Here is a 19,751-nt window from a genome sequence, read left to right as displayed (position 1 = left end):
AGCCATATTGCTATCCCTCGCTCTAAACATGAATCTGGATTTCCCCCCCCAATTGACAATCTCCACAAGAAGAGACAGTGTAAGAAAAAGATCCTCTGCCCCCCCCCCCCCTCAACCCCCACCCTCCCTGACACCTGTTGTGTCTTCGTCTGGGCCGTGTTCGTCTCCACTGAACCCGCCATGATAACGCAGGACAATGAGGCAACGTGACATGACCTTGGGGAGATATGCCAGGAACACACTTACACAAACACATGGGAAATGAACTTTCCACCGAACTGTTCTCTTGGACACACATGTCTTTACACACAGCCGCCTTCTACCCCTCCCCCCTTTCCACCCCCCCTATCCTTCTTCTTCCTCTTTTCTTTTTTCCTGATGCAAGAAAGCTGAGGGCAGCGCCGAAATATGGCTGCAGCTGTGTACCTCTGATTGTTGTCTCTATCCCCGTAACTGCAATGAGTGCCTGCACAACCAGAATTTCACCCATGTTACTTGTAATGTGTTGTGACAATAAAGTCTGATTGATTGATTGATTGATTGATTAATTGATTGATTGATTGATTGGATGCTGCGTTGAGGAGTTGTGGCGATTTGTAAAAAACTGGTACAAAACGGGCTACTCCTAAAAACTTTAGAAGCCAATCGTAGCCAAATCAGGATGGATAATAATGAGAATTCAAACAAACCTGTCTTGATCACATGACTATGGAGAGCATGTGTACCGATTAGCGTGAAATTTGGAGTATTAGAAAATGTGTTTTCGGCCTCCTGGTGGCGCTATAAAGAACAGATGTGAATAATTCCAGGCAAAGGTTTTTCCTTGGCCTCTAGTCTATGGAGTGTGCATACAAGGTTTTACACAGATCGGTGCAGTTATAGGTCAAAGGTTTTGTCTTGTCTTCTGCCATTCAGCCTGTTTAATGCCAAAATTCATCTTCTGTCTTCTCACTTCCAGGTCACAGTTCACTGACATCATCTGCTGCTTCACGTCCTCTTCATCAACATGTTCTTTATTCTTCGACTGGTCCTGCCTCTCTTACCCGACGTGCATGCACGCACGCACACACGCAACCCCCCCCCCCCCCCACACACACACACACACACACACACACACACAGCAACGGATACGGATTCAGATACTACAAATAAAATCATATCAATCACAGTACCACACTGATTAAAGTGATTAAACTGTCTGTGATCTTACATGTTATGAAAAAGAAATAAAGAAAACTGGTCGGGATGCACCAACAAGTACTGTTAAATGATCCGGTGACTCCAGACTAATGGCCTATGCCTACAGTATATTTAAATAAAAATGCTTATCGTCAGCCTAGATACTAATAATGTATCGTGTTTAGTACTGTACTTTGTATTGGCAGTCTGTCTGTATATCATTCCACCTCACTCTACATCTAATATAATTGGCCATCTGTACTAGCCTCGCATAGCGATAATAATATCACTGCGTGGATATTAGTCTCGTCCATCTCAGTGTTAGATTTTTTTCTGCAATGTCCCGCCCCATATTTACATACTGGGCCCTGGTTGGTTATAGCCTGGTTCCAGACGAATCTGGTTGGCTCGTCACCACTTTGAGGAGCCACGAAGTCCTCCCACAATTGAGAGGAGCCAAACTTAATCTGCCTGGGGCAATATGCATTGCAAAGGCAGATGAAGGCTGGCTACGCGAGGCTAAGTCTGTACAGGCTTAAGCCTGAGTTACTTATACTTCATCATACAATGGTGTTGGGATGTTGCCACAAATAGCCATCCCATAACCTCCCAAAATCTACAAACTCACAAAGCATTGCATCCGCAATGCTTTGTGAGTTTGTAGATTTGCAATTTTGCAATGTCGTGAACGGGAAAATAAATTAAACGGATAGTTTTACCCCAAAATGACTTTTCCTATAGATTACCTACCCCATGGAGACTTGAACTCAATTATTTCATGACCAGCAGTGGTTTCCTATGCTATGGAGACACAAATAGTCTCCTTTGCGTCTCCATAGGAGTATAGGGAGCATAGGGTGCTGGTCATAAAAAAAAGGAAAATATTTATATCCATGGGATGAGTAATGAGTTATCGATAGAAAAAAGTCATTTTGGGTGTGAACATTCCCTTTAAACACTACACTACACTACACTCCACATCCAACCTTTAGCATTCTATATCCTTACATCTCACTATTCTACATTCAAGATCCAACCTTCATTCACAGCCTGTATATCCTCCCACTTCACTCTAAATTCAGTCTTCAGTAACAGGTGGAGGTGGAACCGCAGTGCAATGAGTTTCCAGATTGTCATGCTTTTCTCTGGAGTGCTTGGGCCTCATTTACACGTATCAAACACCAAGCAAATGTTTGGTCGTTCTTTTGTTTTTTTAGTCCACCACAATGCTTTTCCAATGGGACTCACATGGTTTGACCAAACATTTGTGTTTGATTGCTGATTGCTGGTGGTGTTCTCCCCCTCCCCCCCATCAAACAAAAATGTTTGGTCAAACCATGTGACTCCCATTGGAAAAGCATTGTGGTGGCCAAAACCCCCCCCAAAAAAACACCAAACATTTGCTTGATTGGTGTTTGATACGTGTGAACTGTGAATGAGGCCTTGGGGTCACTATAGTCCTCTGGTTCTTGTCAAGTCGTCGTTGGTTGAGCTAATAATGAATAGAGCACTGACTGTCATGTCTAGTAATGCCTGATCTTTTCTGTCATTGGACACTGTCATGACTAGATATAATTTAGGCTCTAAACTACAATCCATACATTTTATGTCCTTTGTCTCCCTCTGCCAATAGAGAGAGCTACAGTAACTGCAATCATATACTTACATTTAAACATTTGATTGAAAGTACTTTACCTATACACTGACACCACATAAGACAGGAACGCCCAAAACGTCACATCCGTTTTTTTTACCCTGGGCAGAATTTTTCTATGGCTGCCAATGCGACTTTTTCCAATCCTTAATCACATACGGACAAACATCTATGCCGATAATATCTAACTTGCGGAGGTAACGTGCCTTGTCCACGGGCAACAGATCTTTCAACGTATGGCATTGCAAATACGTTTGATAATCGCTACTCTGCGCAATATTGTTTTGGAAATGCCGCAAATTGCATTGCAGTGAACGAGAGCAAATCACAACTTCCCCTGGGGGTGGTGACTCCGCCCTGAATACGCGCTGTGGTGTCAGTCTATATACAGACATAGACTGGTTAAAATAATGTTCTATTCATTAGAATAAGTCCCAATTAACACAATTAAAGTAAGACAGCAAACAACACCAAACCAAATATAAGTTTGATCTAATTCAAAACCAACCAAATATTGTCAGTGTTACACAGACACATGTACCGTGTTTAATACATGTATTTATTTGTATAATGCTACAGTGGATTACACAAGGCTGAATAACATTTAAAGGCTCAGAACTGGTCTAACTTAATTATATTTTAAGCTACTATGAAAATTAGGTTAATATTACGTCTTCATGTAAACCTATAGACAAGTCCTGTTTCTCCATGAAAATGTATTTTATCTTCATTTTGTTCACCATTTTTTATCTTTTACCTTCTTTTTTTTACACTGTTTTATTTATTGTTTTGTAATTAAAGAGCATCGGGCTACAAGTATGTGTGGTCTCAGTCATTGTGGTGATTGGTGAATGTGAGAAAGAATTTATAACAAACTATTAGCCCTGAGAGCTAAATACAAACCAAACAGAGAGGCAGTGGCAGTAATACGCCAGTATATCAAATTATTATCAAAATATTATATAGCCTATGTATTTAGGTTATTATGAAGAGGACCAGTGTTGGCAAGTAACTTAAGTAATATACTACTTTCAGTAATATTACTTTTTCCCAGTAATATGTAACTTAACTAGTTACTTTCACATTTTGAGTAATAATATTACATTTACTTTTTTCCAAAAGTAATATTACTATTTTCACGAGCCTTGGTGGAACTGTGGGTTTGAGTGTTTATTTATAATGGTAGACTGGATAGGGGTCAAGTTGCTTTGCAGACTGCTGATCCGCTCTAGATCTAGACTCTAGAGCGGATACGGAAACGATGCACACTCGTCGGTACGTATGAGTGAAGTATTGGATGCAGAAGGGCGGGCCTTAAACCGTCATTATTGTCCAAGTTGTGCATACGGAAGAAGCTATAGCCTATTCCACGTCGAAGAAATCTACTTCTAATCTATGTGTACAAATGGATCCATCATCATGTGTACACTATACAGTAGACTTTTTAGAGTTAAATAAACACTGCAGAATAGGGGAGGGGGACTGCTAATGTTGAAAATACAAAGTAAGACTTTTGGGGACAAAATATGCAATTACTGGGGGCGAGAGAAAAAAGTAATAAGTAAAGTAATAAGTAACTAGTTACTCTTCTCAGGGAGTAATAAGTAGTGTAACTTTATTCCTTTTTTTAAGTAATAAGTAGTATATTAGTGTTAAAGTAATATTTTGCCAACACTGAAGAGGACTGAGGAGCATCTTACTCTGATCGAGGTACGTGGAAAGCCTGGTGAGGCGAGGTTAAGGTAGCCTGGCTTGGCCAGCCTCATAGCGGGGATTCACTGAAGATTCTTCCCCGCATATACGGGGATTGATTGATTGATTGAAATATTTATTAACAGTTTGTAGAATTTACAGTACATTTTAAGCACAAACTCAATACAAAGACTGTCAACTGTGAGTGGACGACCCAATTAAGCATTACACTTGTTTACAACAGGGTCCACATTGTTCAATTCATCAAAACATTTAAAGACATACAAACATTTAGAGACATACAAATAGACATTTCTATGTAGCTAAATTCATCATATGGGAAGCAAAAAAGGGAAAAGATACAATATACAGTGAGGGAAAATGGGGTGGGGGGGGTGGGGGGGATTCAGATTTTACAGAGGCCAGTTTCGAATTGCAGCCATCCGTAGGTGCCCTTTGAGAGCGGTTTTGAAGGAGTCAAGGGATTCACATGTCTTAATGACTGTTGGTAGGGCGTTCCACATTTTGGTGGCATAGGAGCGAAAAGAATTTAGTCCCTTGTTTGTGCCGAATCTGGGTTGTACATGGTTTGTTGCACTCCCTCTGGTGTTGTGGGTGTGGACTTCGTTTACATTAAGGAAGTATTTAGACAGGTACATGGGTATCTTGGTGGTGTATCGAATCTTGTGGACCAGACCCATTGCAAGATGCTGTACTCTGTCGACGACCCTAAGCCATCCCAGCCTGTCAAAGTGGGCAGGGGTGAGGTGGGTTCGGGGGGTGAGGCCAAGTAGGAGCCTGACCAGTTTGTTTTGGGAGGTCTGGAGCCTTGTTTTAAGGGCCTTTGAGGTGCTGTGGTACCAAGAGGTGGATGCATAGTCAAAGAAACCTTGTACGAGGGCTCCTGTTAAGGTCTTCAAGGTGTTTTTGCTGACCAGTGAGGAGATCCTGTAAAGGAATCTTGTTCTTTGATTTACTTTTTTGATTACGTTGGTGGCCATCTTATCACCGGAAAGATTGGCCTCCAGGATGGAACCTAGGTAGGTAATTTGATCTTTTCGTGTGATAATATTGTCACCCACTCTAACCAAGAAGCCATCTGCCTTGCTGAGATTACTATTTGATCCGAAGAGGATGGATTCAGTTTTTCCCAGGTGTAAGGATAGTTTGTTATCAGCGAGCCAGGTGCAGATTCTACCGAGTTCAGAGCTGAGGGTCTTTTCAACCTGCAGTTTGTTCCTGTCCGAGACCAGCAGTGCTGAGTCATCTGCGAACAGGAACAAGTTGCAGTCACAAGCTGAAGTCATGTCATTAACATATATTAGGAACAGTAAAGGCCCTAGTATGCTTCCTTGTGGGACACCACAGCTCACTGGGAGGGGAGGGGACAGTGTTCCGTTCACCTCCACCATCTGTTCTCTCCCCTCCAGGTAGGATTGCATCCAGCTCACTGATGTGCTATCAAAACCAATAGCTTTAAGCTTGTTAACCAGTATGGAGTGGTTCACGGTGTCAAAAGCCTTTTGGAGGTCCAGCATGACCATGCCGCAGTATTTTCCAGCGTCCACCTCGTGTTTGATGTGGTCGCTCAAATAGAGGAGGCATGTGTCAGTGGAGTGGGATGTTCTGAAACCAGATTGGAACTCGTACAGCAATTTATTAGTGGCAAGATACTTTTCAACCTGTTCATAGACTATTTTTTCCATCACTTTCGAGATGGAGCTTAGAATAGAAATAGGTCGGTAGTTGCCGGGTTCTAATTTACTCCCTTTTTTGTACAAGGGGGTTACTTTGGCCAGTTTAAAATCTTGGGGGACCTGTCCCTGTTTGATGGAGAGGTTAACTATGTGGGTGATGACTGGAGCTATGGAAAAGGCTGAGTAACATCAGTGAACCCTCGCTATGAGTCTGGACCGGCCTGGCCCCCGCACCAGGCTAAAATACTCTATGGTCTGGCCGCACCAGGCTAAGGAGCACCCAGTTGCAGTGCACCCATTATGAAGAGAGGCAGAGGCACCCAGCTGCACAATAGCACCCAGCTGCAGCCTCGCAGACGAAGGGACGTGGCATCGCGAGAGTTGTCCAACTGGGCCTACGCGAGTCTGTCGAGACGTGACGCAATCAATCAGCGACATCATTTGTGAATGTTGTTTCTTCAAATTGTAAATGAAACTCATTAGTATTTCACAGACAAGGTAATGCACCGATCTTACTCTGTTTATAGTTATTGCATCGCCCTTTAAATGCACCGCAAACAAAGAACCACTGCTTTGTTCTCAGACGGTACCGAGTTCATGACGAAAGTCGCTGAAACCGTTTGAGACGGTGCTTTGTTTTCGTGTCACTTCTTCCTCAACACGTTAGCTAGTGTGTTGCAGGAAAAGTATGACGATTACAACCGATGTATATCTGGCATATCGACCATTTCACGTTTACTATACGTTATTTTCTATCCGAAAAGCATTGTTAACTCGTGCATGTTATTCTAAGGAGCCCGTCACGTAGCTGAGCTTATAGCATGGCTAATGCAATAATTATGTTACCTCATTATTAAGTTCTTCATTTACAAAGGTTTGTGGGCCATGTGCTTGTTAGAACTTATCAAAGTACCTATACACTATTCGTAGTTATAGCCTGAGTGCACATTGAATGTTAGCCCTACAAGCAGAACCCAATGCTACTGAAGTTTCTGACATTTTTGACGACCCAGATAGCATTGGGTCCTGCTCCACCTCCACCCTGCCACCGGGTACGCACACATAAATACAGTAAACACCTTCGAATAAGTCCTTCTGCGCTCTTTGAGGACTTTTTTTCGTGTGAGGGCTTCTGAATGTGTGAACTTTAAGTACCTATAAATACCGCTGCGAATATCTCGAGTGGCGCGGAAGCCGTTAAGTATTTGGTTTGTTTGACCGATTTGGTTGCTTTGATTCTTCTCTTCCTTCCTTGTTTATTGACACCTCATTGTACCGCCTATCTGGCTAGCTAGTGGCGCTATAACCTCGCCTCACCAGGCTTTCCACCGCGTCGGAGGAAAGCCTGGTCTCTGTTTCAAAAGTCTGTATGATCCGGGCTGGGGCCGGATGATGTGGTTACGTCATGTTGTAGTATTGTTTTGTAGTCTGGCGCGAGAGCTTTTATTGAGAGGGAAAAGGAAGTTTCCGCTTCTTCCTGTTTGTTGTAGGCAAACCATTGCCTACAACATGACGTAAGCATATCATCCGGCTCCAGCCCGGATCATATACCGAAATGAAATGGTGCCCAGGCTAGTGGCGCTATAGCTATGACAGAGCAGATCAGAGGCAGGAACGTAGACGGCACAAGCCAACCGCACACCGGGAGGCGGTACAATAAACGGTAAATAAACAAGAAGAATCAAAGCGACCAAATCGGTCAAACAAAGATTAAAAATACTTAACGGCTTCCGCGACACAAGAGAATTCGCAGCGGTATGTATAGGTACTTATAGTTCACGAATTCAGAATAACTCAAACAAAAAAAGGCCGTCAAACGCCGCAGATACGATGTTACCGAGCATATTTATGTCCGCGTTCCAACATTCCCATACGAAAATATAGATACGTACAGGGACCCTACATAAAGTGACATCCAAATTTCAGAAAAGCTTTATGGAGGGTTCCGAGAGGGGCTAATTTAATGTATATGTTGGCATTGCAACTTATTTGCTGTTATAGCCTAGCGTAGGACATACATTATTGTCTGTGACCTCGCTAACGTTTCCCAACCACAAGGTAATGGAATAGACAATGGTGTCATTAGTGTGATACGTTCTTTGTCTTTCTCCCTCTCGACCTGATCAGGTGTTGTCTCAGCTACTACTGGTGCCATTGATCAACCTTAACTGTTGCAGTGCAGTGGAGTGCTCTGGTGGAAAAGTCCTGTGGAAAACAAGTATTAGTTGCAGGTGGATTGTGAAGGAAGGAGGAGTACACTGTTCTAGAGCAATTCTGCGGGAGGTGAAAGAGTTATAACAGAAATCCAAACTAGGAGAGCTGGCTTCAGAGCATATTAGACATCATAAAAGAAAGAAACATATGCTACATGTTTGTCAGAGGGACGTCAAGGATATAAACACAAAGTGGTGAGACTTTGGGGAGGAAAGAAGACGAGTGCCTAGAGGTGGTGTTGGGGGATGGGGTAGAGGCGCAGTAGGGCGCCATGGTTCACAGCAGCTCTGCGCCCTCAATGCCAACTACACCATCAGCACCTGCACCTCCTCCAGTTATTCTACTGCAAGTGGCTCCTACAGACCATGACTTAAACCAGGCCGCTGCCAAACTCCTAACGCCAACCCACCCCCCGAGCTCTCTCATAAACCAGCCTGCTACTCAATCTCTTGTCCAAGTTAAACAATCGGCTCCTACTCCTGCCTTAACCCCAGCCAAACCGTGGGGCCCTAACTCATGCCCCACACCCACACAGACCCCAGCTCCACCGCCTTCTCAGGCCACAGTCAACGGGCGTTCGTCAGGCAGGAAGCGGACCCCTAAAGCCTGTGACTGCTGTGGCCCCCATGGCAGAGGGCACCATGACACATCGCTGCACGTTAAAACCCCGGGTAGAGGGAGGGGCAGTGGCAGGGGAGGGGGCAGAGGTAGGGGGACACTTCTGCAGACGGGGAGGAACCTGGAGGCCACCCCGAAAAAGAAAGGCAGCCCTGGAAGGCCGAGGAAGGTAAAGATTATTGAGATAATGGATGATGACGAGGAGGATGAGGATAGTGATGATCAGAAAGTCGATAAGCCGACTGGGAGGAACCTGGAGCCCACCCCGAAAAAGAAAGGCGGCCCTGGAAGGCCGAGGAAGGTAAAGATTGTTGAGATAATGGATCATGACAAGGAGGATGAGGATGGTGATGATCAGAAAGTCGACAAGCCGGTGACAACTGAAGCAGAGTTGGCCGCTGACGCAATGGACCAATCAGGAATCTTTGTTGATACGTCCATCACAACTCCCCTGGGTGATGGACCAATGAGAAACTGTGGTGTTGAGGAGGGGGCCGGTGCTCAGGGGAAGGAGCAGGCAGTTGGAGTGGAGAGAGGAGCTTGGAATAGGGGGGCAACAAGAGGCAGCAGAGGGGCTTCAGCAGGGAGAGCTAGAGGGAGGGGCACAGCTGTTAACTCCAGGATGGAGGTATCGAGGGGAGGCAGGAGGCCGTTGGGACGTGGTGTCATCTGCGTAAGAGGGCGAGGCAGGGTCGCCGCTGCCAGTGTCGGGGTTAGTGACAGAGGGCGAGGCGGGGTTGGGGTAAGGGGACAAGGGGTAAGAGGACGAGGCATTGTCAGGGTTGGTGAAAGAGGGCGAGGTGGAGTTGGGGTAAGGGGACAAGGGGTAAGAGGACGAGGCAGCGTTGAGGTAAGAGGACAAGGGGCAAGAGGGCGAGGCAACGTCGGGGTGGGTGACAGAGGTCGAGGCGGGGTTGGCCATAGAGGACAAGGCGTAAGAGGGCGAGGCAGCGTCGGGATGGGTGACAGAGGTCGAGGCGGGGTTGGCCTTAGAGGACAAGGCGTAAAAGGGCGAGGCACGGTTGGGATAAGGGGACAAGGTCTCAGAGGGCAAGGCAGGGTTGCAACTGGCAGTGTCGGTGCTGGCATACAGAGCGTTGTGAGTTCTAATTTAGGTTGCCAAACTGGATCTGGGTCAGCAGCACCGGGTAAAAACACCAAATCCGTTGATATGGAGGTGGAAGAGAGGGCCAGCTCTACATCCCCACCGGAAAATGTGAATGGTGTTGGCACTGTTGGGGTTGGGGATGCAGTGGTGAAAAGTGCCTGTGTTAGAACAACTGCATCTGGGAGGGTTGAAGAGGTCAGGTTGATAGCGGATGGCTGCAGATTTGTTGTGGCTGGGCACGGCTCTGCAGGAGGCACTGCTACAGCTGGGACAGGAGGAGGAGGTACGGACAATGCGTTTACGGCCAAGTCCCGAGTGACTGAACTTGCGTGTGTAGACAGTCTATCACGCTCAGGACAGGTCACAGGTTCTACTTCTACATCAGAAAGTCCACAGGAACCATACACTGTCATGCAGTTAGTCTCACAGTCACCTAATGACGACACCGTACCAGTGCCTCTGTCCAACGGAACTGTTGGTACACTGACAGACGAGCACTGTAAACCTAAACCCCCCCCTCCTCCACCCGAGGACAGTATTGTGGTGCACACCACGCAACACCGATGGGCGCTAAGGGACCATAGACTGTACTGTGTGCCTGGAACCTGGGAGAAAGGAGAAGAGGTGGAGGAAATGCAGGCCAAGGAACCATCAGAACAAACAGACGGGCAACAGACTGAAAAACAGACAGGCGGCCAGTCTCAGGAGAAAGACGACGCAGACTCCATGCTGCTCACTGAAATGATCCACGGTAACTTCACAAAGCCAGTATCTGTCTCTAAAACGCTTTATAGAATTTAACTTCTGTACTGATGGTCAACAAGTGTACAAAAGTTCCTATTATAGAACGTAAAGAAAACCTTTTGAACCTTAAACAACATTGACATTTTGAATCTTCCCAGCATTTGTTTGTTATTCATGGAGTTCATTTGATGATGAATCTCTACTATTCTAACAAATCTTCTCTTTTCTCGCTCAGAGTTTCTAGAGAGTTTCTATACTAAGTACGGTAGCTTCATTCCACTCAGCGAGACAGACGTTGTGGAACACCTGAAGAAGAAAAGCAACTCTGACCTCAGCAACAGGCTAGTCACACACACACACACACACACACACACACACACACACACACACACACACACACACACACACACACACACACACACACACGCACACAGGCAGGCTGCTTGAGCCCTGATAGAGCTTGCAAAATATTATAGTTCACTGCACCAGATGGGTCCTTTTAATGTATGTAGTCCTGTCCAACACATTGCCGCCGTTTCTGTCTGAGTGTGCGCACACACGCAGACAGGCTGACAGACAGACAGAGTTTTTCCAGAGCATTAAAGAACTGATCTGATCATCCCAATCATAATACCATTATATAGTAACGTTATGGTAAGCTGTATGATTAGTCCTATCAAACAATGATTTGCTGTATAAAGCCTTACTGCCGCCTATTAAAGAGCTGGCGAGATGCAGTATACTAATGGTTACTACTATCACAATATAGAGCTTTAACATTTGAACAAAATCCACACTGTTTAATGTATTGTTTCACGTCACTCATCTCTGCTGTGGGGCGTATTTTGTACAGGAAGCTGAACATCCCAGCCGAGGTTAGTCGCTACAGGGCAGGGCTGGCCTCTGCACCAGTCGGAGGCTTCATGGTGACGTATAACAAACACACCCTGAGCCTGGAGGACCTCAGTACACTGGAGGAACAGAACTGGCTTAATGATCAGGTAAGAAGGAGGGGGGAGCGAGAGAAATTGTTAATATAGGTATAGAAATGGGTACGGGGGGAAAAAACTGAGCAGGTGGGTAGGGGATAGAGGAGAAGATAAAGACAGGGACGAATTGTCCTGGATGAAGTGACTTGGACCAGTGATCAGGAGGAAGAATTGATGGATAAGAAAGTGTCATTCAACCATTCTTTCTGTTGGAAATACATATTGTCTGTTGAATGACAAAGTATACATTGGCTATTACAGTGGGGCGAAAACAGTCCACATATTAGTTTCTTTCTGTAATTAAAAGTACAGAGTAGACTGGATGCTAACTCAGTCTTGTCTGTACGTCTCGGCAGATTATCAACATGTATGGAGAGCTCATTATGGAAGCCACGCAGCACAAGGTAAGAGGCAAAGACTGTAGCATCCGTAGTGTAGACACGTAGTGTAGTCATACTAAGCAAACGTTTGGTGAAAATTGCTGAAGATTCGCCCAAAGAAGAAATCAGATCTACAAGCTCACTACGCTTCACAAAGTGTCATGTTGTGAGGTTGTAGATGGGTGGAGATTTGGTATACACATAAAAAGGAGGCATCCAATTATAGACAGTCTTTGAAGCATATGAGGATTAAAGATGGTTAATTCCATCGTAACTGGACCATTCTGAACATGTAAATGGACTAGTTTCAAATGACAAAATATTCAAACTGGATTCTTGCCAATAATGTCAGATTGTTCAAGGACGATGTTAATGTGTTTGATAATTTTGTCCTCTTTATTTCTCTCCTAGGTTCACTTTTTCAATAGCTTCTTCCACAGGCAGCTGGTTGCCAAGGGTTACGAGGGTGTGAAGAGGTGGACTAAGAAGGTACAGTGAGTGGAGATCTCTGTAGCATCAGACATTAGACATAAGCAACTTTAGAAAAATGAAGGTAGTGGCTCCTGAACAGGCAGTGTTATATCCACCATACATTTTCCACACCACCAAAGCTGAGTGGAGCTGTCCTAAGTTAAAGGAGAATTCCATACTAGAAGGCTTTCATACCTTTTATTTGTAGTTGTTACGTCCCCACCAAAGAGGTCCAGGTGTTAATTTGTGCAAAACCGCATTATTGGCTATTTCCCCTACCATAAGCCCTCATGGGGTGTTGTGCTAATTCGCTTATTTCCATCACTCAAAAATATTTTTATTTGTATATATCCTCTCTTCATAATGTAAATAGTATCCCAAACGGCACACTTTACTATTTATTTCGATGGAAATAATTGAATTAGCACAAAAACCCAACCCCCATTGAGGACTTGGTAGGGGAAATAGCCAATAATGCACTTTTGCACAAAATAACACCTGGACCTCTTTGGTGGGGACATAACAACTACAAATAAAGGTAAGAAATCCTTCTAGCATGGAATTCTCCTTTAAGATATATTATTAAAATCATTCTGTTTAGGTGTTTATGTTAGATAGCTTAGGTATAAGGTTACAAAATGGTTGTGTTTAGGCGTGAGGTTAGGTCCTGTTGCTTTAGTACTGGGAAACGTAGTTCTTATGACATGTCGGTGGTCTTGTGATGGTGGTGTTGTCAGTGGCGGTTGGAGTGTCCCACGGGCCCTGAGGCGAGATTGACAGCCCGGGCCCCCAACCCGCACCCCCCATCTTTATGATTAGGCTACTGTTGTCTTGGTATTCCTTTCATGACTTCACTCACCTCCAGTGCATGTGGATGGAGCTGCTGCTGCTCCACCTTACTCCATCTATCTTGCCCTCTTTTGCCTGTGTTAATTTTATGTCTTGTTTATGACTGTTCAAAGAATCAAAACTCAACTTTATCAGGCGATTGCAGAGCAGGGCTAACAACTGTATACAGCCACAGCGGACATACCGGAGCAAATCCATCTACTCTAGTACTCTAACGTGCAGCCAAGCAGCCCAGTTTAAACCCTCTATTTCCTGCCTGCGCCGTGAAGGGCCCTTCACAATAAAGCGTCTCCCTTTAACTCCCAATGAACTACATTTTACACTGCTTATTATTGACAGGAAATGTAGTCTTAGTTGCGGTAACTTAACAGCGTGTTTGTGGGAGAGAGAGAGCCAGAGAGAGTGAGAGAGAGAGTATACAGTTTACTACCACGCATCGGAGCGGCCGGCCGGCCGGGCCCCCCCACCCTCCCGGGCCCTGAGGCGACTGCCTCGCCTATATCGCCGCCCCTGGGTGTTGTAGTTCTATATCTCCTCTACCACCTGTTCGCACTTTGCAGTCCCTTTTGCTGTCATATCATTAGCCCTATATGGACACAATAAAATCAATATTACTGGTAAATGTAATCATCCCTGTGCTATTTGCTGGTCAAATAACCCAGCATACTCCTACGTTCTCTACTCAATTCCTTTACCCGGTAAATTTCATTTACCGTATGGGTCGACAGTCAGGAATTAGAAGTACTTTGTCAATTGCTCACACTTGCTGAAAATGTGTCTCTCCTCACACAGAAATGAACAAAAGGTGTCCCCACTTGTCAAGTAGTGTCTGTGTTATTCCTGCAGTTTGCCACAGCATTATAAAACCAAACAAACTGTAACGGCTACCGGCCTCACCATGGGTAGTGTGGACAGACAGTGAAATGTCCCTCTGTAATTTTGTAAATAGATAATAGGTTTGATCATTCACTGAAATCACTTGCATCATTAAATGTAAGAAATTACAGTTCTTCTGTGATGTAGCAATTATAACATTAATTTTTTGCCAAACAGTACTTCTGATTAATTGTTTCAATTTACTTGTGCAGGAGCTTTATCAGGCCTTTAATTGATGTAGAATAAATTTCCCTCTCTGTGTATTCTATGGTAGTTCCTCTTGGCAAACTGAAGCAGATTGTTATTAGAATGCATGGCTAATGGTGTGTTTGTGTGTGTGGGTTTGTTTCAGGAGGACCTATTCTCCAAGAAGTTGCTGTTGGTTCCTATCCATCTAGAGATACACTGGTCCCTCATTGCCGTTGATATAGCAACCAAAACCATCAGCTACTACGACAGTCAGGGCATCGTCTTCAAACACACCATAGATGTATGTAATGTAGTTTAAAATGAATGATGAATTATGTTTATTTGGTTGAATAATACTCATAAAGTAGCATTACTTTAGTAGTATTGATATTTATAAATACTGTAACAAGACAATTGCAGACTTGTTTTAATGACTTCAAAGAACTTTATTTTTCCTTTCGGAAACTTTTGTGCAGTGGTTAAAAGAACAAAGAAATCACAATACACAGATATTATATAAAAAGACTACTGGACTGGACACATAAAGATTTCTGCCACATAGGCACATTCGAATGAGCAGGAATTATTTGAGGTTATGAGGCCGAGAATAGTGGGGAAAGAGATGTTTATAGACAGGAAACACAATACAGAAACTATTAATAGAGGGTTTGGAGACGGGGAAAAAATACATATTGGGCATTGATGAAGAGACAAATTGGGTATTGGAAAAGCAAGAAATACAGAAATATGATACATTGAATTGACATGGGACAGGACTGAATTCAACAGGTTGGACACTGGAAATAAATGAGACAGGAAATGAGTACACTACAGTTAGAGACAGCCCGGAAAATATAGGAATATGAGACCAGACAAATAGAGTGATTTAGGTTCATCACGCATTTTGACACCTTGTGTTTCAACAACTTGTTTCCCTTATCCATCAGAATATAATGAAGTACGTACAGGCTGAAGCTAAAGAGAAGGAGCAGACAGACTTCCAGAAAGGTTGGAAGATGGTCATCATCAAGGTAAACCCCAATACTAACTAACCCCACGTGTAAACATTACGTTTATAACTGCTGACATTATAAAAGCTAGATCTAGACCACCACTCTGATATGCTAGACTCAACATGAATCATGATTTGGGCATTTAGCAGGCACTCTAATCCAAAGCCATTTATTTATTTATTTATATTAAAGAGATCGTGACATAAAAAAAGTTTAGGTTTTCTGAGCTCAATTGCAACCAAAAATCCATGAACTTTTAACATTAAGTAGTTTTTCTGTGGTCTGGGGTTTTCTTGCCTGTGGACTGTGAGGTAAGAGTCTACAAATCCCATATGACATAGGAATTTGCCAGCAAATGTCACTGTTGAGGCCTGTTTTCATTGCAGCTCAAAAGGCTTCAGAACATAGAGAAAACCTCAGACCACAGCAAATCAATTGAATGTTCAATGTTCAGGTTGTGGGGGTGTAATTAAGGTAATAAAACCTAAAGGAAAAATAAATGAAAATGTATGTCATGAAACCTTTAAAAAACAAGAAGGGATACAAGGAATAAGAAATGCTAGTGGCTGAGATGGAGTCCGAAGACAGTCTACTCCCAAGATGCAACCCTAATTATAAACATAGCTAGAACTGCACTCTTGTCGAGTGCCTACTTGCGTGCTGCACACAAGTAGGCCATAAATGGCCCACTAGTGTGCAAGCAGAGCGTGCAAGTACTGTTGACCACTACGAACTTTCAAATCTCAGCCTCTCTGTAAAACATTGAAATTAAATGCTAAAGTCGGGTTATAACTGGCTGTCAATGGTGATGTAATTACGATATGTTTCAATATTGGTTGTAACGTATGTATACATGTATGTAAGTTGGTTTTAAGTTGAAAGTAATAAACTGTGGTCGGATGGCTTTTTTATTTGCGTATGCTTGGTAGGTATATATACTGATGTTGATGGTGACGTAATTAAGATATGTTTCAGTGTCGGGTGATGGTAATGTCTGTATGTATACATTTATGTAATCTGAAACCTTTATTCCGTTATCATCAAAAGCCAGTTATAACCCGGCATTGATACATATCTTAATTACGTCATCATCAATACCTACGAAGCATACACATGCATTCGTACCAGCACGACCACAATAATCCCTAACACTAAAATAGGATTCTGAGGATACAGTATGTCCTCATTAGGACAGTACACAAGAACACATGCAAACACAGATATGCACAGTCATGCTAGGCAATTAGTAACAGTCTTTGAGTCCTCCAGTCCCTCTTCGCTGCTTTACTGTTACCGTTATTGTCTCCTCAGGGTATTCCACAGCAGAAAAATGACAGTGACTGTGGAGTTTTTGTCTTGGAGGTGAGAATGGTTTCCTTCATAGCTTCCATGCTTCTTTCATTAATGAATTTCCCTCTTTACTTTCTTTATTCCTTCCTACCTGGTGGTGTTTTCTTTCCTCGCTTTTTATTTTATCTCCTTTTCCATGTCCTCCCGCCCCTTAGTTTTCAGACAGGCTAAATTTGTTGAAATACATTAAGTACTAATAATACATAAAATTGCCATATTTGATGGCAATCCTAGAAGCACATTAACCCTTGTGTCCCTATTTTCACTCGACCGTCTGGGCACCTAGGCTGCCGAGCCAGCCGGACGGTGTGCCGGGGGTTCGACTCCCGAGCACACCGTGTCACTCCCCGTCTCTCTCTCCCCCTGTTCACTAATATCAATAAAAGGCTGCAAAGCCCCAAAAACAAATATTAAAAGAAATGGCACATCTAATGTCTACAACACAACGTGTAATGACTGAGTTTTTAGATTGGCTCCTTTTACTATATATGCCATACGTTGAAGAATATAGGGTTTAAGTGGCTAACTGTCCTGCTAGTATTGATACTGTAATACTGTATATGATTACATATATTAATATTTACTTACTGTGTGTGTGTGTGTGTGTGTGTGTGTGTGTGTGTGTGTGTGTGTGTGTGTGTGTGTGTGTGTGTGTGTGTGTGTGTGTGTGTGTGTGTGTGTGTGTGTGTGTGTGTGTGTGTGTGTGTGTGTGTGTGTGTGTGTGTGTGTGTGTGTGTGTGGTTATTAGTACTGCCGTCGTCTGTCAGTGAAGCAGCCGCTGCGGTTCAGTCAGGAGGACATGCCTCTCATCCGCAAGAGGCTCTACAAGGAGCTGTGTGAGTGCCGTCTCAACGACTAGACCACTGAGAGACGACTAGCTGCCCAGCTGACTGGCCTCCTCCCTGGGATCTCTGACTGCTGCCCTGCTCATCTGGCTGAACAATTCTGGATGAGCTTTTACTGATGGCAGCAGGGTAGATTTTAACTCAGGCTGTTTTTTTGTTTTGTTTTAAATACTAGTCGGTCAGTATTTTATCTAAACTAATGACAGCTTACAGAGAACTACTGATGTGGCCTCCTACTGACCCCTTGTTGTGGACACTTGGATTTAATATTCAGATCAATGGGCAGCGTTCATTTGTCACGTGTGGAATTCCAGAGTGGAAATTCAGCTGAATACTTGCCAGGAGACAAGCAAAACAGCCATGGCAAAATGGCTGCAGAAGGGAGCCTCCGGTGAAAGCAGAGGATGGTGTCTATCTCCGGCTGAGGTCTGTCGGGGCCATTCTGGCAGAATTCTCTGAGAGCCTGCTGTGCTTCCAGGCTAAGAGAAGAACGTTGTTTCAGTCGTGGATCTAAATTGTGGACCCATGCAGAATTTGAGAAAGAGCTGGCCTGAGGACTCCACAACACCCACAACACCTCTGACCAATGAGACACAAATGTCTTCCTGAATGAAGCAGCCTTACCTCCCTGTTGGCCATGATTAACTATGTGTGTTTGTCTGTCTGCTGGATCTGTTACTGGATATTACGGAAACGGCAGAATCATGATTTTTCTCTTTTTTTTAATTCTACATACCGACATGGTGTGATTCAGTGGACCAATCTGTTGACTTTAAACTTGAAGGTTTTGCATTGTTGGCCTAAAGGTGTTTGCCTCTTCAGAGCTGACGCATGATATGGAGGTGAACTGAATGTACCGAACCGAACCGCGTACTCTTCCTTGCTGCCTATTAGAGTGGAATATTAGCATCATGGACACATTGTTTAGTTTTGTTCCCTCTTGATGAAGATTTCAGTTTCTGGCTCTGTCATTTCCTGCTTTTCTGTGTTTTGAATGCATCCCTAACTGTGTTGTGCTTGGTGCAGGTACTCTGTACGTTTTGATGTCTGAATGCATCAGTAGGACCTTTCTGGTTAGGAAGTTCCACAGTAAACTTAGGAACGTGCTGCTGATGTGATGGCTAAGCAGAGTTACTGACCTTAAAACGTATGTACGGCCTGCGTTACTATTATAAAGTAGTGGTGCATTTACACAGGAACAGAAAATCAAGATTTGATTCAGTGAGACACACCAGTCTACATCTGCTTAAACATAAAACATAAAAACAGAATATCAAACAACACAAGAATTTATTTATTTCACAAGCTGTTAAAATCCCATTTCCTGCTTCTGTGTAGTGAAGCTGAAGAATTTTGTTTTTTTTAATGAAAACAAATAGTTTTTTGATTTATCAGCTATTTTATTAACTATATTTTATTGCAGGATTATATTACTTTCTGTGACGGCTTTAGTCTGCCTTTGGCAGACTGTCAAAATGGTTTATTGACTGTTTTTATTGTTGTTGATTATATTATTAAACAGCCAATCCAGTAGGGATTTTGGTGTACCTGCTCGTGCAGTTTTTCCCTTTTTTGCACTCATGCCTCACGGACATCACAAGTGTTAAATAGCAGTAGACTTAGTATCTACAGTAAATAAAGATTAAAGGTGCTGTAAGTAATATTTGAAAGTAATAGTTAAAGCAAAAATAAAAATCACACCCGTATGAAGTGAGGGGCGCTTTTATCATATATCATACATCTCATTCCGGCCAATCAAAATTTGTGTCCTCACCTAAACACTGTTTACACAAACACTCAAACCTGGCCATACATTGTCAAATTAATTTAATGTTTGCGTTTACACAAACTAGCGCTCCTCAAATGTTAAAGGTTAAAGATCC

General features: G+C 43.5%; 2 protein-coding genes across 2 annotated transcripts in view; both read left to right on the top strand.

The window, feature by feature from the left end:
- The window catches only part of anos1b (anosmin 1b), a 58,002-nt gene extending 54,353 nt beyond the window's left edge, over positions 1-3,649 (top strand). The window contains exon 15 of the mRNA XM_083767800.1: positions 959-3,649. The gene's annotated coding sequence lies outside the window, so the exon portion shown is untranslated. The remainder of the gene's footprint in view (positions 1-958) is intronic.
- A 6,294-nt stretch (positions 3,650-9,943) lies between these two features.
- Positions 9,944-19,419, top strand: LOC310860972 (uncharacterized protein). Its single transcript, XM_083768196.1, has 9 exons — positions 9,944-10,913; positions 11,142-11,247; positions 11,760-11,907; positions 12,252-12,299; positions 12,687-12,764; positions 14,824-14,961; positions 15,608-15,691; positions 16,985-17,035; positions 17,772-19,419. Exons 1-9 carry the CDS (start codon positions 10,013-10,015, stop codon positions 17,880-17,882), a joined length of 1,665 nt encoding a protein of 554 aa, XP_083624322.1. The 5' UTR covers positions 9,944-10,012; the 3' UTR covers positions 17,883-19,419.
- Positions 19,420-19,751: the final 332 nt, after the last annotated feature.

This window comes from Protomyctophum parallelum (genome assembly GCF_964188405.1).
Source record: "Protomyctophum parallelum genome assembly, chromosome: 6".
In the NCBI taxonomy this organism is placed as follows: Eukaryota; Metazoa; Chordata; class Actinopteri; order Myctophiformes; family Myctophidae; genus Protomyctophum; species Protomyctophum parallelum.
Note: the sequence above shows the minus strand (reverse complement) of the source record. Positions and strands in the feature narration are given on the sequence as shown.

What these genes read in the sequence shown, in the direction of transcription:
- LOC310860972 (XM_083768196.1), top strand. Translation starts at nt 10,013, where the DNA reads ATGGGTGACAGAGGTCGAGGCGGGGTTGGCCTTAGAGGACAAGGCGTA. An exon ending in GCTCACTGAAATGATCCACG is followed by an intron (nt 10,914 to 11,141) that starts GTAACTTCACAA and finishes TTTCTCGCTCAG; the next exon opens with AGTTTCTAGAGAGTTTCTAT. An exon ending in TCTTCAAACACACCATAGAT is followed by an intron (nt 14,962 to 15,607) that starts GTATGTAATGTA and finishes CTTATCCATCAG; the next exon opens with AATATAATGAAGTACGTACA.